Raw genomic sequence first — 18,645 nt, forward strand, 5'->3', positions numbered from 1 at the left:
GGGCACATTCCCATGTACTCCTAACAGCATCCCGTAAAGAAGGCATTTGCAGCCTCACTTCACCAAGAACGTAGCTGAGGCTCAGAGTATATGACTGGGACTTGGACAAATGACCGTTATAGGGCTATGATGGGGCCTCTCCATTACCTCAGCCATCTGCCTCCTGTTTCTGTGGCCCATAGGGACCTTCAGGGGACTCTCATCCCAGGCAGGTCTAGACCCTGGGGCTGGCTGGGTGGGAAAGGCCGGTCCTACCTGGTAGAGCCCGTGATCCAACAGGACAATCTCCACCTTTCCCGTGTCCGGGCCCTTGCGCACCAGCACGTTGCCCGGGTGGGGGTCGCAGTGCACAAAGCCGTTGACAAAGATCATTTCACTGTATATCTTGCCCAGGTGGCGCGAGATCTGGAAGAGAAGGGCGTTGGGTGGGCATTAACACCTGTCTCAGAGACATCTACTCTGGCCCCTCAGTCTGGCCACTTTCAAGAGGAAAACCAGGAGGACAAGTGGGTCTGAGCGGGCATGGTGAAAGTGATGGCTCAACACTGCAAAGTTCTTGAGTGTAAGCTAGAAGCTAAATTCTCATCCAGTTCTTTTTAACATTAACTGCACATCAGAGTCACCTGGAACCCAGAAATGTTGGGAGTGGTACCCAGGCATCAGTATTTTATTTGAAGTTCCCCTGATGATTTTAATACATGGCAAACTGGAAGAGCCACTGTGTCTAGTTTTTCTAATGGCTGTAACACCCACCTTCTACACCTGCCCCTCCACTCCTCCCTATTTCCTTTTTTAGTTTCTCTTCACTTTTCTCCTCAAAGTTGAATATGGGCTGGAAACCTGGTTTGAAGGAATCAGTCCACCTGCCCTCCTGCAAAGAGTAAGGCTAAGGGACTGAGGACCAGGAAATAGGTGACCCCACCCGCTCCTGGCCAGTCCCCAGGAGGACCCAGAATCACACACCCTTCTACCCTCTTCCTGCAGGCCCCTTTCATCACCCCCCCCCCCCCTGTCAGAGCCCAATGCTGATCTGATTTATGATGTCTGCACAGAAGAAATGACACTGGAGAGGCCGTTTAAATCATCCTGTCACTGCTGCTTTCCCTGCCGAGGCCGTCTTCTTATCTCTACTCCCTTTTTATTAAAGCTAAAAGCCTCTTCCCAGCTAGAAAACAGCTGCTGAATAGAGCCAGACCTGGGCCCATGGAATGTGTGCTGGTGGGTTTCCATGGACAAAGAGATGCTCAACCCAGATACCTGACGTCCCAGGACACACTGCCCTTGACATTTCTCTCAGCCTCAGCTAGACCCCATGGTCACTAACAAACATATCCTAGCCAGAGGAGAGGAGTTGGGCTCATTGGGTGGTGAACACAGGATTAGTGTTTTAAGATAAAGACTCAACTGCTTTCCTTGGCCTACAAAGTCTTGCATGATCAAGTCCAGCCTCCTTCCCTGGTCTCATCTGGCACATTGACACTCCAGCCATGTTTGCTTTCTTCCTCCTCTCCAAAGGTCCCCGTGCCTTCCTACCTCAGGGCCTTTGCACATGATAGTCCCTCCGCCAGAAACATCCTTCCCCTCTCCCCTTCACCTGGTTCACTCCTCTCTTTCTTCCCAGCTCAGCATCACCTCCCTGGGGAAAACTTCCCTGACCTCCCAGACTCAATGATGTTCTCCTACCATATATTCTCACAGAATGGTGTACTTTACTTTCACAGCACTATTTATGTCATTATTTAATTGCTGACCATCTACTGCTCTATGATAAGCTCCAAAGGTGGCAGGGACTGGCTCTATTTTGTTAAACAGCTTTATTGCGGTGTAATTTAAATATGATACACTGGTTCTATTATGCATCCACTTGCCTGTAACAGGCCAAACATGTGAATATAGGACTCTGTCTTCAACATAAATGAGACCTTTGTTTCTCTGGTTTTTTTGAGATGCCGTGGTTCCTACCTCTGAGGCTCATCCTGACCCCATTGATCACCTCAGAATCCAAATCAATTACAATCAGGCCCAAAATAAATCAAGAATAACCCTACTTTAATAACCATAGCTACCATCCTTATTAAAAATCCACAAAAGAAGGTACAATTATGACCCCCATTTTACAGATGAGGAATAGAGACACATCGAGGTTTAACTTTCCCAAACCTACATGGCTAGAAAGGAATAGAGCCAGGATTCAAACCAGGTGTGAGCCCACAGTCTTCTCATAACTATTATTTCTACTAGAGGCCCGGTGCATGATATTCGTGCACTGAGGGCAGGGGGAGTTCCTCAGCCCGGCCTGCGCTCTCTAGCAATCCAGGACCCCTCGGGGGATGTCCACCTGCCAACTTAGGCACTATCCCCCCTTTGCACAGTCTGGGACCCCTAGCTCTTACCGCCTGCCTGCAGTGGAGTGGGGAGAGGCTCCTGCCACCGCTGCTGCACTCTCCAGCCATGAGCCCGACTGCTGGCTGAGTGGCGCTGCCCCTATAGGAGTGCACTGACCACCAGGGGGCAGCTCCTGCATTGAGTGTCTGCCCCCTGGTGGTCAGTGCACATCAAAGCAATCAGTCGTTTAGGAGTTCAGTCAATTTGCATATTAGGGTTTTATTATATAGGACTAGTAGCCCATCATGCGATATCAGGACCCCTCATCCCTGCCCGCTGCACCATGGGACCTTACCTGAATGCTCTGAGCACAAATCCCTGCACTTGCTACTGGGATAAGGCTCATGTGGGTGGCCATCTTGCCTACGCCCCTTACACTTCGCTATACCACTCATGCTGGTCAAGTCATTTTGCTTATTCACATTACAATCCCCATTCACCCAACAACACCTTAAGCCATGCCCTGGCCATGCCCCCTGAGAGCATCTCAGCTTTTCTCAGAGCCTCTTCTACGGTCTTGAGCGCCTGCATGGTAACTTGGCCCCGCCCCTGCCCTCCATCTGGGTTCAAATCCTTTTAGTAAGACTTTCTTTGTGATGCCTCTGAGGGCAGCAAAGCTACACCCTATGGACTGGGTGCGCCCTCACGTTCAGGGTATGTCCTTGCATACACTACTCCGTGGCCCCTCCTCTCTATTGGTGCTCACCCTCATTCTGCTGACTCCATATCTGTCCCTTGTGCCTTGTGCCCATGTCCCTGCTTTTAACTCTAGTAATTCCTGTACCTGAGTTTACTCCTCCCACAATCTCTGGTCTAGGCCAAGGCCATGCTCCTACCCTCAGGACCAGCGCCTGCACTCCTTCCCATGGTTCCAGGCTCTGCCTCTCCAGTTCGAGTCTGGAGTCCCGCCCCTCGAGGTCAGTGCACGGAGGGACAACCCCAAGTACTGGAGTGCCACTCCGATGCCCTGCCACTGGGCATGTGGGGCCATGGAAACCCCGGTAGAAGCTGTGTGCCAGTAGCTCTTGGGGGGGGGGAGGGGGGCTGGCCACACCACACCCGCCCAGAGGCATTCCCCAAGACCACTCATGCTGCCCATTCTCAGTAGCCACCCTCCCCCCAGACTGGGGGACTCCAGTGGGGCTGAGAGGACTGGGCACCACCATCTTGTGGCTATAGGCACCGCCATCTTTGTGACAGAGTGATGGTTAATTTGCATATTACCCTTTTATTAGATAGAATACTTGCTCCCTATGATTTCCACACTCCTCAACTGAACTCCGTAACTTTATACTCTCAGCTTCAGTAAATGGAAAGGATACCAGTAACACTCTGCAGGGGTTAATGACAACTTCCCAGTGCTTGGAACCTAGTGACCTCTTGTCAGTGTCCCTGTTGTTACTTGTTTCTCATAACACTCCTGGGAGGGCAGCAGACTGGGCATCATTGCACCTTTTTAAAAGATGGAGATACTGGGGTTAAAGAGGTTGTCTAGAGCCCTGACACTTATCCTATGTCACACTATGTCCTGCCACCATGCCAGCTCTCCAGCTCCCAACGTTTTTCTTGGGTGAAATAAATGCCCAGTACTCAGTGTCTATTGGCATCTGGGGCAGGACTTTGCCCCGCATCAAGTTCTCAGACTCAGGTTGATATGTCAGGTGTCCCAGAGCCACCACTTCCCATCACCTGGGAAAGGGGCCCAGCCTGAGCTGGTCCTGGGAAAACCAGCAAGTCCCCACCTCTGTGCCCCGTGAACCCCATCTGTTAGGTAATCTGGCACTCCATGGAACCACACTTTGAAAGGCTGCGTTTGCCAAATCAATTGCATTTTTAAACTAATAATTCATTTTTATTTGTCAGTGATGCATATAAGGTCCAATCAGGGCTCCTGATCAGCCCAAGATAAGCAGTGCAGCCAGTCTGAGCTGACGGAATTCCAGCCAAAGCAGAGAAATGACATTTCATTTAGTCTGGGCAGGCCTGTCATGGGGAGATGTATGATCTCCCTTAAGATTTCTGAAATATTGCTAATCGCTCTGGGGCCCCTATTACTACACTGAAAGACGGCCCCCTGGGTCTAGGAACTCAGGATGGGAGAGTCCTAGCTCAAGAGAGTGAGCTTCTGGAGGATGAGGGGGAGATGCTGCCCCTTGCAGCTCATATACACACACGAGCAAAGCCCCAGAGCGATTCTCCCCATCTCAACACCTCATCTGTCTGCCCTGTCTAGGTGTCTCCATTTAGGAGCTGCTCTTGATGTTCATTTTAACCAGATTTCACCAGGACAGGCAGGCATGGTAGGCAGAGAAAGCAGGGAGGACCATCCTCTGCACCCAGCTCCACTCTAGAGCCATCTTGGTTTTGGCATTTAAGGTATGGGTGACCTGGGGGGCAAGTTGCCTCCCTTCCCAATCTGAGTCTAAAGTTCCCTTAGCTGGTAAGTGGGACTAACCCTATCTGACAGTCTTCCTCACTGGGAAACCACAAGATTTAAGATCAAAATGTGATCACATATATGGGCAAGTGCTTTACACACCAGCGATTTTCAACTCTTTTCATCTTATGGCATACATAAACTAATAATTAAAATTCTGAGGCACACCAAAAAACATATTATATTTTTGATAGGCCTGATAAAAAGAAATAGGTATAATTTTGACTGATTTACAAAAATATAATAAGAGTAATTACTTACCCTTTTTTCTCCAAAGTAACTTCTTATTAAAATCATGTATTTGTACTTGGATATAAGGATTTCTAGTATCAGGAATTAAACAATCAAACACAAACTTATTATGTGACATGATATAAGATGCAACTCTGTTATATAACCTATATATTTATGGTTCAATACTGAGCATTTATATCAGATGGCTATTGTTGTGTTGGCTGTTGTCATTTTTTTATTTGACAATCTAAAGGAAAAGAGATTAGTCAGGTATTACATGTTTTAAAAACTCTCCAGGCACACCATTTAAAAATTGCTGCACTTCACTATAAGACACACAAACATGTTTGTTTGTAATGGGCTAGCTTATTATTTTAACTTATTAAAATATATACCCATTATCACTATCAAAGTATAATTTTCAAAAAATTAAAAACATGACCCTCGTACAAATATAGAATAAACACATGTTGACAATTATTTAATTCATCAATAAAGAACCAAATATGAAGGCAGAGTGGTTCAAGGAGAATTTGAACCACAAGAGAATTTAAACACCCAAGAGGGACTGGGTGTTTATAGGCATTTACACATGATTCCTGAGTTAGAGGCAAAACTGGTTATTTTCCTATAGGGCAATAAGGAAATCACAACCTTTGGGTTATCTTTTCTACTGGGCAGAAATGATTTGCACCTGTACCAGATAAAATCTACAGGTTGATATATAACTTCAGCCTGAGTAGTTAATTTTTCAATAGCAAAGTCTAACAAAAGTGCATTACCCTAAATATTAAAGAATCCTCTGGTGAGCTAGTTGAACAATGCTCAAAATGACAAAAAAAAAAAAAAAAAAAAAAGACAAAAAAAAAAATACTGTGCACTCATGGCCTTGTTTCTAAATTTGGGGAAATTTTTCTTTACATCTGTCAAAGTTGTACTACATTGTCTCTGGAAACCAATTTTTAACTCTAGTAATTCCAGCCTTCTCCGACTCAGAAAGACATAAAGGTCCTAGGAGACACCTAAGGCCATCACTGGGCACACAACCCTCTCTTCTACTCCTTCCGTAATACTTTAGCCATGCCTCAGCCTCATGATTAAGAACAAACAATTCAAAATAATGTTGTAATGAACATGGGGTTGCAGATATCTCTTCGAGATGTTGATTTCATTTCCTTTGGGTACATACACCCAGAAGTAGGGATTGCTGGGTCACATGGTAGTTCTACTATTAGTTTTTAGAGGAACCTCCATACTGTTTTCCATACTGGCTGCACCAATTTACATTCCCACAAAACAGTGTACAAGGGTTCCCTTTGTCCACATCCTCACACTTGTTATCTCCTATCTTTTTATAACAGCCATAGCAGGTATGTGGTAATCTCTCATTGTGGTTTTGATTTTCATTCCTTGATTAGTCATGTTGAGGACCTTCTCAGGTACCTGTTGGCCATTAGTATGTCTTCCTTGGACAAATGTCTACTCGATTCCTCTAAGGCTTTCCCTGGCCCTGTTAATGGTGGTGGCTGCAATAAAGACAAGAAGTGACATTACTTTAGAATGATTAACAGTTAACATTCTGTGCCAGGCACTTTGCATGGACTTCCAGCCACCTTCTGCAGTAGATATGCAAAGGAAGCAAGATTCCAAAGAGGGGGCAGCTTGGTGCCCTGGCCAGCAGTTAGAAAAACCAGGATCCAAACCCATAAGGCCTGACTCCGGGTAACAAGCTCTCCATCACAAGGCCCCCTGCCTTTCCACTCACAGGAAGCTCCTGCCTGAAGTCCGAGGCTGCACCAAAAACTTCCAAAGGTCACACACAGCATTCAAGAAGTCATTCCATGTGGACAAGAGCCTCAAGGAAATCCAGGGCTGTTTGTCTTACCAAAAACACACGGCTAATTAAAGACATAGTAAAGCAATCTTTAGAGGAAAAGTCAGTGTCGAGTCCTTTAATTGCTCCATGTAAAAAGGATGTGCCACTCACGTTAAGTGATTTCGGTAATTACACAATGCCTTTATTCTATAACAGTAAGGAGGGGGCGTGTAAAATGTATGAGTAAAGAATTAATTTAGTAAATAATATGTAAATTAAGGAGTTATTTTTAGATTTTTCTTAAAACTTGAATTGGCTGAAAGTACTTTAATTATTTGATAATTGCATGGGTTAATTTATTCCCGCCCCCAAGGGAAAGTCTATGTATGTTTTGGGGGGTGTCATGAAAGCAAGGCCAAGTTCTCTGAAAGAAACAGGAGGTTGGGGGTGCAAGATATTAATAATGACACAAATTGCCTAATATTAAGTACAAAGTGGTTAATAATTCAGACTCTCTTTGCCTATCCCCGGTTTCTGCCGAGGCTTCTTCAGGCAGAATAGCCTGAAAGACCAGACCACAGCCTAGAGCATTTTCCTCTCTCCACACCCACCTTTCACCCAGGAACCACCCCTGGGACATATAAACCTCCAATTACTCACTGCTGCCCAGCATGAGGACACATCTATTCACGGAGTGCGTCAATCTTGAGCTAGCAAACTTGGAGTGAAATCCCTGAATGTGAAGGCACTGGGAACCTCTTCAACCACACATAGTGTTGGAAAGAAGGAGAGGTGCTGAGCTAATTACAGGAAACTGGAAGGATTATTCTAATTTTGGAGCTTCTGGGAGCTCAGTGAAAGTCTCTCTAGATTAGGCTTGAACATGGACATCGCCTGAGAGACTTAAAGGGACATGGCTATCTGAGGGACCAGAGCCATAACTACTGGAAGACATGGTGGAGGGAGCAAAAGCTATGGACATCTGACATTCCCGGCCTCGGGGAACAACTCACTCCAAAGAAATTATTTCCACCTCTTCCACCTTCCCTGGGCCAATATGAAACACAGAGAAAGGTTTCATATTTCTCATTCCCACAAAGTGGGCAGAGGGTCAGAATTCCAGGATAATAACCTGGCAAGCAGGGACTATTGGCATTCTGCCATTGCTTAGTATGTCAATCATCAAACAGTCCCCCCAGTTGGTTGTGTACCCCACTTGACAAGAAGCTGAAGCTTCCAAAGGGTAACCAGTTCCACCAAGGAGGCATGGCTGGCAAGTGGCAGAGGCAGCACCAAATCCAGGAAGGTCAAGTCCAGAGTGGCACTGTGCCTACTCCTGACACCCCTGCCACTGGGCAAATGAATCTCCAGGAACTCATCTGTGCCCTGGACCCCTCCAATATCCCTGGACCTCTCAAGATTTGGTCCAAGAAGTTTTAGAGGGGAGGATGATGGGACGTGTCATCTCTTTAGTGATTTTGGTCACCAGGGTCTGCATATCTCTGCAGCTTCTCCTCCCTGGTCTCCTAGGCACCTCCCACCACAGAGCCAGAGAGGCCCAGTGGGCGATGGTGAGCAAAACATAAATGTCTCATTCAGTCCTTGGTGGCATGAGGGGACAAGGGGAAACTGGGGGGTGGGGGGTCACCATATTCAACTGATGATCATCACTCACAGACAATAGAGGTAGGTGGACAGGAGGGAAGCAAAGAAGATTCTCAAAGATTCTATGGAGAATAAGCTCCTATGAAGAATAACCCCATGAATTATAAATGATTTTTTTTTAGAACTTCACAGCTTGCAAAGTCTGCACAATAGCCCTGTGAAGTATGTATTGTTGCCACTCCAACGATATAGATGAGGGACTCTGACCAGAGAAGCTGCAACTGAGGGCACCTCAGAAAACAGGAGTTGGGGGCCTAAAAAAGGAGGGTTAGTGGGGAGACTTTCAAAGTAAGAGCTAAACCCCAGCTCCCCTCCTGACCCTGACAGAAGGGAAAAGACCACAAGCTCTGGAGGCCATACTGCACACCAGGAGGTCCATCAGAGGACAGAGGACTGAATCCAAGTCCACACGATGAAAACGGGGAGTCCCAGCCCTCTTCTCTCTGCTGGCCCCCAGGCCTCCAGAACAGAGATGCTGGAGTCTCTGTGAGCCCCCCATCCCTACACCCACCCCCTTCTTCCCAGACTGCAAATGTCTGCCCATCGTGCCTCCAGTCCCCGTTCTGCCAACTCCACACTTGAGACTCTGTCACCTTTCTCTCGGCTGATTTCACGCAAATTCAATTGGGCCTCAGCCAGGCTGGGTCTTAAATACATACTCACTGAAATCCAATTAACCCTCGATAAAGGTCGTGCAATCAATAGTCGTCCGATGGCTTGAGGAGGCTCCATCCAGCCTGGGAACGCGCTCCCTCGCGACCTTTACTTTTAATGAAATCAACGGCAGTCACTGTCACCAGCTCTTAAAGTGACTGGCAAATATGATCATGGGTCAGGCCCTCTGTAATATCTGCTGCTAGGCTCAGAGATACAAGCAAGCAAGGGCTCCTGCGGGCTGCTGGCTCCTCACAGCCCCATGTTCCCTGGCAGATGAGAACAGCTGGGCAGGGCTGCCTTGTTCCCAGAGGTGCAAATCAACCTAGGTGCCCAGGCCATCTGGGCCTGGGAAAGGTGGTTCTTGAACTTCAGTGAGTATCAGAAATCACCTAGAGAGTTTGTTTAAAATGCATATCCTTCAATCCTTCCCCCCTCCCAGATTCTGATTAGTAAATTTGGGGTGGGCCCCAGGAATCTGCATTGTTAATAAGCTCCCCAGTGATTCTGAAATAGCTGGCTCAAATCCTAGCTCCCAGCAAGCAGGGAATCATTGCTCTCTCAAATATCCAAGCAGGACATACCCTTAGAGTCCAACTAATCCAAAACCTTGAATAAGAAAACTGAGAGCCGGGACCGGTTTGGCTCAGTGGATAGAGCGTAGGCCTGTGGACTGGAAGGTTCCAGGTCGATTCCGGTCAAGGGCATGTACCTTGGTTGTGAGCACATCCCCAGTAGGGGGTGTGCAAGAGGCAGCTGATAAATGATTCTCTCTCATCGATGTTTCTAACTCTCTATCCCTCTCTCTTCCTCTCTGTAAAAAAAAAAAATCAATAAAATATATATATTTTTTTAAATGCAAAAGCTGATATTTAAAAAAAAAAAAGAAGAAGTTAACATACCTTTGATAAAAATAAAAAGAAAAAGAAAACTGAGATCCAGAAAAGGAGAGTGATTTGTCCAAGGTCATACAGTGAGCCACTGGCAGAACTGGAGTTTGAACCCAAGTCTCTTGCTTCCTAACCTGGTGTTTCCCTACCCAAGTCTACTGTGAACTGGTTACTTAGGCTGGTCTTGAGGTCCTCACACACTAGGCCCAGTGGGGCTGGGATGTTGCAGGGTGAGGGCCTCTTCGAAGTACAGAGGGATGGCTCCACAAGTTGGAGGGGTTTAGAGCCACCCCCACCCAACTCAAGATTCCTTCTAGAGCCAGCCCCTACCAAGCCGCACCTTCTGGCTGAGTCACCAGCTCATAGCGGCCAAGATGCCACTAACCACCCTACACTCCAGGATTTGGTCCTTGTCACCCTTATCTGTCCCTTATACTTCCCTCCCCAAGGAATTCACACACCCAGGCCATCCTCAGGACAAAGGGTCACTTCAGGGATGGGCTCCCTGAGTCCCACAATCCTAAAACCTGTGAGAAACTTTCAGGGTGTTTCATATTCTGTGTGTGTGTGCACTTGCATATACACATACATACACACACATACACACACATACCACCAGTCTTCCATGAGACCTGTGGCTTTTGATATTAGCTGATAAGAGACATAATAGATTGATTTCTAGAAATTAGGACCTATTGCTGGTCTACTCTGAACATCACCATTGGTCTGCCACAACATAGTGGAGCCCTTGGCCCAGAGCCCCCTGTCCAGCCTAAAGTTTCTGTGAAAGTATTTAACGACATCATTTTAGAATACCAAAGAGCTTTCTAGGTCATACAAACACTAGAAGCCAGGGGCCAGAGATTAAGGAATTAAGTACTTGATTCCTTAGGAATGCTTAAGCAATTAAGACAGATGGTAACCCAGCCAGTGTGGCTCAGTGGTTGAGCACTGACCTATGAATTAGGAGATCATGGTTCGATTCCCGGTTGGGGCACATGCCCAGGCTACAGGCTCTATCCCCAATAGGGGGCCTGCAAGAGGCTGCCAATGGATGATTCTCTCTCATCATTGATGTTTCTACCTCTCTTTCTCTTTCCCTTCCTCTCTGAAATCAATAAAATAGTATTTTAAATAGTATTATTATAAGGGTAGAGGCATAGACCAATGGAAGAGAACAGAGGTTTTGCCAGACTCAAAAGCCTAGACTGTATGATTCTATTTATATAAAGTTCAGGAGTGAGCAAAACTGTTCTTTGCAGGGTGAGAGTATAGTCTGAAAGGGGCATGAGGAAGCCTTCTGGGGTACGAGAAATGACCTGAATCTTTATCTGGCTAGTGATTATGTAATTCAATTAAGATCTGGGACCTTACATAAGTTAGGTCTAAGTTTCTGATTTTTCATCTGCAAAATAGAAACAGTAAGGTCTCCCTCCTATGGCTCCAGGGCAGAAAGGGCCTGGCACAGGGAGCCAGGCCGTCAGTAAACATTCGTGGTAAAGGAGGATACTAAGAATGAAAACAACAATTATCAACTAGCTCCCAATCTGGAGCACTAACCACAGGCCAGGCGCTATGCTAAGCACGGCTTGTGCGCTAACTCAGCCCTCACCTCTCTATCAGATGGAACCATGTCCATATGGAATGGATGAATGACCCTGGATATAAGCTAGAGAAATAAGGGCTGCAATTAGATAGTGCATGGACAGGAAAAGTTCTCGGTCAGTGCTCCAACTCCTGCTTTGGGAGTTACCGAAGTGACGCAGATTCCACTGCAATCCAAGGCAAATCCTTAGGAGGAAAATGGGAAGACAGACAAGGAAGGACTCTAAAGTCATGCAGTTGGGTTCTAATCCCAACTCTGCTTCTGCTAGCTGTGTGAGAGAAGCCATGAGCACTCAGCCTCACCTCGTTGACATCGATCTTGTTCCTCTCCATGTAATCTCTGTCATTGACCTGACCGCCATCCAAAAACTCCATCAGAAGGACCCGCTTGGTGGACAGCTCCCAGTAGATTTGGGGCACCTGGAAAAGGAAAGGGTGGGTCAGAAAAGTCTGAGGGGCTGGGAGTCAGGGGGAGGGGACAAGGACCACCAAGAGTCCCAGAGAACCAGACAATAGCCAACACTCCTCCCAGGAACAGGAGAGAAGGCCTAAGAGGGGCGTCAGCAGTGGCAGGTGGGAAAGACAGGACAAGAGAGAAAGCCAGGCTGCCTTCCTCCGCCAGCCAAGCCCCAGCCCCCTCCTCTAGAGACCCCTCACACTTGGGAACCAGAGAAGACTTCCCTGTCCTCTTTAATGCCTTCCAGGCACATTAACAGCCAAAACTAAAATTGGGACTCAGGGGAAAATGTGGGGAACCTCTCATACCTGAGCAAGAGTTGGCACTAAAAGCCGTTTCCCTCTCTCTCCAGGCCCATTTCAGGCTCCTGACATGAATCTCAACCCTCTGCCTGTGCAACTGGTGTATTGTTCAAACATGTATGAACAAATGCATGTTTATTGGATGATCAATTTTTCGGTCAGGAAGTTACGAGTTTTCTCCTGCTCTTTCCTACAAGACCCTAACTCAACACCTATTCCCAATCCTCCTCTTTCCTAGAGACAGGAAATACGAACTACTTCCTGGCCAGCCTCGCAATAGGTATGGCCACGTGACACAGTTCTAGCTATGAGACACATTAGAGGTCAGGTAGGAAGTCTGGAAAGATTTTTATTTTCTAGAGAAAAAAAGGGATGTTTGCAGATGATGCAACGATTCTTAAACACTTCTCTTCTTATCTTACAGTGAGTGTGGTACTGGGAGCTGCAGCAGCCCCCTTGCAACATGAGGAAAAGTTCAAGGAAATCAGAGGTGCCAGCCCTGATATTGTTAAACCACCAGCCAACTTCTGTGAGTCTTCTTGCTATGTGAGGAAAAGAAATCCTTTCTGTCTAAGATCCTTTAGAGGAGCTGTCAATTACCTGTAGACAAATGCATTCTCAACTGATATGCTCTTCTATCCTCTCTGACTCTAAAAACACCTAATAGCCAAAAAGAGAAGAGATTTCCAAGAAGAGGCAAGAGACTGGACTGCACCAAGGGTTGCTGGACTGCTATGTGAGTGAGCGACCCCCATCAGTCCCACCACGGTTGGGAAGGAAGGATTACCAGCTATCGGCACACCACGTCTCCCCAACAAGTTGATGGGTTTATTTCTACTTACAAATAAAGAAACAAGGGCCCTGACTGGTTTTCTCAGTGGTTAAAGCATCAGCCCATGGACCGAAGGGTTGCAGGTTCCATTCCCGGTCAAGAACACATACCTTGGTTGCAGGTTCCCCAGTCCTAGTAAGGGCTTATGCGGGAGGAAACCAATCCATATGTCTCTCACATCCATGTTTCTCTCTTTCTCTCTCTCTTCCTCTCTCTTTCTTCCTCTCTCTCTCCCCCCTCTTCCCTTGCTTTCACACTCTTTCTAGAAATAATTGAAAAAAATATCCTAAGGTGAGTTAAAAATAAAAAAATATATATAATAAAATAAAGAAACAAGGAAAGCTAATTCAAGTGTTTGGGGAATAAGTACTTCCCTTATCCCAACCCAAAAAACTCATCTAGCAGTAGGAGAGCAGCTTTGACATAAAAAAATAAAAATAAAAATAAAAACTGTTCTCTGTTCCTAGTTCTGCTAATAACTGTGTAACTTAGTCCAGCCCTTAGCTCCTCTGCATCCCGGTTCTCATTAGAAAGGAGCCCGTCCCTGCCCCTCTCAGTAAGGAGCTCTGAGGATAATTGGGGCCTGCGCACAAGCCTAAAGCTCCGGCTCCCTGGAACAAAGGGTCCACTGCAATCAGGGTGTCATTCTGGTTTGCTACCTTCCTGCAGCTTTTGCCATTTGAAAACCTGTGACTCTCAGTTACTCTGAAATTGAAATTCAGTTTTGCTTGGCATTTTTCAAAAGGTATCTTTAAAAATGTAAGTGCAAGTCTGCTGCTGTTGTTCGTGGCTTCTGAGCGCAGGGGACATGTTTGGGGTTAAGTTCTTCCCTCGGTGTGTCTGGAATGGAAGCATGGCAGTGAGCACCTGGGGCTCTGCCGACAGTGGTCACACCCCCATCTGAGTCACCTGGGCAACATGGAACAGCCATGAAAGAGCCACCAATGGAAAGAGAATCTAAAGGCTGGAGACTTTCTGGACTTGTCAACCAGGGTCATGGGTGTGCTGAGTTCCCCCCTCTCCACCTTTCCCCCACCACCGCCAAAGTGCAAACATCCCAGCCTCACAGCAGAATACATCCTTGCTTCAGCTGTTTAGATCTGAAGTGACAGACATATCAAGCCTGGGAGATCTAGGCATTTGTCCTGGGAGCTCAGGGAGGACACTGAACCTCCTCGATGTGACATGGAAATGACCGCAAAATGCAAACCTGCTCCCTGCTCCGTGATGAGAAGCTTGGCTTGACATGGAGACTGCCCCTGAATCACCATGTGAGCAGGAGGGTTTGGGGTGTAAGGGTAAATTCACTTTACCCAGACACCCATGTTGCACCACTGGCCCTTTCCCTGCTTCTTCTATCAAGGACAGGAAAGATGAAAGAGGAAAATTTTAAAGCAGCAATAAGAACTTGCCCTCCATGCCCCAACAAAACTAAACTCTGGGAGGCTCATGACCAGGGCACCTGTTGACCCCACAGGCAGGGTCACACTGACCATGAGGACCTCTGTATTCTGGGACTACTTGGAAGTCCCGCTGCTGTAGTCTCCACCTGCCTCCACACTGGGGCCAATCCTGCCCATAGGAAGAGAGCCCAGATTCTGGCAAGTTCCAGCTCCAGACCCTGGGCCTGTCTCACAGTCTGGCTTCCGCTTTGTTCCTGTGCTTTGATCAACGCACCTATGAAACAAGGCCTGGATCGTCCGGACCATTGCCCCTCACCCAGGGCTGCAACCCTTGTCACCTGCACCCGGCGTAGCAGAGCACAGTCTCAGAGCCAGTCTATCGGGCCGGAGCCCCAGCTGTGTCTCCTCCAAGCTGTGTGGCTGAGGCCCAGTTTTATAACCTCTCTGAGGGCCAGTTTCCCCACCTGTAAGAGCATGATGACCATCACAATGGAAGCAACACTCCCTACTGCCAAGTAGCACGTGTGCAGTCCTGGTGCTGGACACAGAAGCACTCAACTTGCAGCGGCTGGACAACCAGCAGCTGCCATGTGACAGCCTTGCAGTTTCACCCGTGGTTCTGATACACAACCAGAGCTCAGGGTTCATGGTTCATGGAACAAGCAGTGCAGCATTATTCAGATCTTCCCCCACAAGTTGTCACATGGGCAGAAGAGCACAGAGGTTAAGCGTGTAGGCTCTGAAGCTGGCTGCCTCTGCCCCTTACCAGGAAGCTGTGTGGCCTTGGGCAAAGGTTTCATCTCTCTGAGGCCCAGTTTTCCCACTGATGACATGAGCTAGCACCAGCATCTCCCTTCTGGGGCTTTTATAAATATTAAAACATAAACACATAGAATGCACTTTAAAAATGGCTAACAGCATAAGCATGTAAAAAGCTTAACTAATATTGATTGTTATCCATCAGCAGTTCTGAGTCTTTGGATTCTGAGAAAGCCGTGAGAAAGAATCACTGATGCCCAACAAGGCTTGACTGCAGTGTCTGGGGAGGCCCAGCTTGGGGTGGTGAACACAATGCAATATACAGAGGGTATATTCTAGAATTGGACCCCTGAAACCTCTACAGTTTTGTTAACCAGTGTCATCCCAATACATTCAATAAAATGTTTTTGAAAGGAAAATAACTGGAGTGGCCCTACTCAAAAGATGGTGCCCATACACTCCCATCTCTTCCTGTCCCAAACCCTGCAGTTACCAGGCTCCTCCCTCCTCCCTGCACTAGCTGTCTCCCAGGTCAGTCACAGGCCTCACTGCCTGTCCTGTCCCTGCCCCCAGCACACACACTCTGATGCCAAATCCACAAATGCCCTGGTCTTGACCGTTCAGCCTGGCTGCTTCCTCACCCTGTTCCCGTCTCCCCACCATGGCATCTGCATTCAGGCCGAGTCTAAAGCCCGGAGATTTACAGCCTGGGGCTGAGGCTATTACACCCCGCTGGAAGGTGTCATGCACACTGAGAGGTAAACTCTTTGCTGAGACTTAATTATGCACAGATGTTGTGATGGGGTGCCAGTGTGCGAAAGCAATCTATCTCCAGTTTTAAGAGCTGAACTGGGTGTTCAGCACACAAAATTTGCTTCCTACTTGTTATTTGTTTAGGCAAAATTAATGGCTCAGGAACCTTAACGCTACCACGGTCTTAGGAATGGCGTTCGGGTTTTAGAAGCAGCAGGTCAAATAGTTACATTAATTATTTACCCATTTGGCATCTTCGTCTCAAAAATTTGTGTTATTATTATTAATACATGTCTTGGTCTGGCAGATGCCAGTTGGTCTCAGCCAGGGGACAATTTTGCTGTTTCCATGGGAACCGTGGAGGAGATGGTTCTGTTTGTCTGGCTCATAGTTCTAGCTCTGAAGAGTACCCCTGCCAGGTAAGAGGCAACAGAATGTCCTCAGCCGAGTACCAGAGTCAAAGTCAGAAAAGCTGGGTTGCAGCCTGAGCATCTCCACTCAGACTGCCATCTGCAAAACGGGATGCTGGTTGCTGGAAGAATTCACTGTCATCACATCTGCCTAGTGCTCGGTGCAGTGAAAGATCATTCAGTAAATACTGCCTATCCCCGTGTATAACCAGCACTTCTTGGAAGCCCCCTCTGCGCTGCATATCCAGAGTGGATTTAAGTCCTTCCTCTTGGACATCCACAGATACATGGAGAAGTAAGTCTCTGACATAGCATCACCAACCTGTACACAGCAACACATTTGTGTGTCTGTCCCTCACTTAGATAGGTCATTTTCCCAGGCAGGAGCCAACCATCTCTTACTCATCTATATATGCCCAACTCCTAGCAATAGCAACAGGCCCCGGAAATGCTCAATCACTGTGGAAAAAAGGAATGAAAGAAATAGGATATGCAAGTGGAGGCTTATTTTAGACTCCACAGCATCACACTAGTTACTTAATATTATTACCTGTCAGAGAGAGCCAAGTTTTCACTGAACTGGTGGTTTGAATGTCAAGGCTGAGACAATGTTACCCTGGCTGGTTTGGCTCAGTGGCTAGAGCATCTGCCTGTGGACTGAAGGGTCCCGGGTTCAATTCCGGTCAGGAGCATATGTACAGGTGGTGGGCTCTATCCCCAGTGGGAGGGGAAGGATTTGCAGGAGGCAGCCATCAGTGATTCTCTCTTATGATTGGTGTTTCTTCTCTCCCTCTCCCATACTCTCTGAAAGTCAATAAAAAAAAATTTTTTTAATAAAAAGCAGGTGTCATGATGCTGTGGTCTTCAGTATTTCATAGCCATTTAACACGCGTAAAACTATGCTACCCTCTTTATTAGGTTCCCATTTTCTTTTGTTTGTTTTTTTAATATGTTTTTAATTTATGTCAGAGAAGAGAGAAAGAAACATTAATAGAGAGAATCACTGACTGGCTGCCTCCTACACACCCTCTACTGGCAATCGAGCCCACAACCTGGGCATATGCCCTGACCAGGAATGGAACTGTGACCTCAATCACTGAGCCATGCCTCCTGGGCAGGTTCCTATCTTCTTTTATTTTCCATGTCACTGGTCATGTTTTTGAGTGTTTTAAGCATAATCTATTCTCTCTATAAGCCCTGTGGTGTCTGTTGTGTGGTTTTACATATTGGGTTATACCAGAATGGACTATATAGTAAATGAGCTAATATTATATACATGAAGTGCTAGGAACAGTGCCAGAGTGCAGTAGCATTAGCTATCATCATCATCATCGCCACCACCATCATCATTATTATTACTATCACCATCATCATCATCATTATTGCCATAGCCCCATGTTTCATGGAGGCAGAGGCCACAACAGCACTCAGTGTCTTGAAACTGTAGATCATTCAATAAACATCTGTGTGATTGACTGACAGGTCAACAATAACAGCTGGTATTTCTCTATAATGTTGCCTCCAAGGGTTTTCATGTACATCACTCAGGAAGATGCCGCCACTCATGCCCTGCAAGGGGGGATCCTTAGGGCCAGGACCAGTCCTCCCCTGCACTCTCCCACCATGCCCCCATTGCCCTGCCCTCCTACCTTTAAGAAGTCAAAGTGCTTGAGCATTTGGGCCACTTTCTCCGCGTTCCTCCCTTCGTTGAGGAAATCCAGCTCCAAAGGCAGGTTCTTCTTGGCTTCATCCACCAGCCACATGAATTCAAACTCCGGGAACAGCTGTTTGACAGCTAGGACGAGCACCTGAAATCCACCAGGCACCCCATCAGTCAGCTCTTGACGCCCCACCAAGGCACCCTGTCCTCCTGCCTGGTCTAAATGTTGACAACCTGCCTGGTCTCCCCTGGAGTAAGGGTGAGTGGGAAAACAGCTCCTAAGATGCAGGATGATTAAAAAGCCACCAGCCACCAGGAGTAACAACAACTACCATTTGCTGAGCGCTCCCCACGTGCCCTGCACTGGCTCAGCACTTGACTGA

At 47.1% G+C, this 18,645-nt stretch overlaps 1 protein-coding gene across 3 annotated transcripts in view; it reads right to left on the reverse strand.

Moving 5' to 3' along the window:
* Nucleotides 1–18,645, reverse strand: part of ADCK1 (aarF domain containing kinase 1) — a 104,034-nt gene that overhangs the window by 13,879 nt on the left and 71,510 nt on the right. For all 3 annotated transcript variants that reach the window (XM_084891640.1, XM_084891641.1, XM_084891642.1), the window contains 3 exons: nt 18,252–18,410; nt 11,990–12,106; nt 256–405 (listed from right to left, as the gene is read on the reverse strand). In XM_084891640.1, coding sequence (XP_084747766.1) covers nt 256–405; nt 11,990–12,106; nt 18,252–18,410 — 426 coding nt within the window. The remainder of the gene's footprint in view (nt 1–255; nt 406–11,989; nt 12,107–18,251; nt 18,411–18,645) is intronic.

Source organism: Pipistrellus hanaki (genome assembly GCF_964339955.1).
Source record: "Pipistrellus hanaki genome assembly, chromosome: 1".
In the NCBI taxonomy this organism is placed as follows: Eukaryota; Metazoa; Chordata; class Mammalia; order Chiroptera; family Vespertilionidae; genus Pipistrellus; species Pipistrellus hanaki.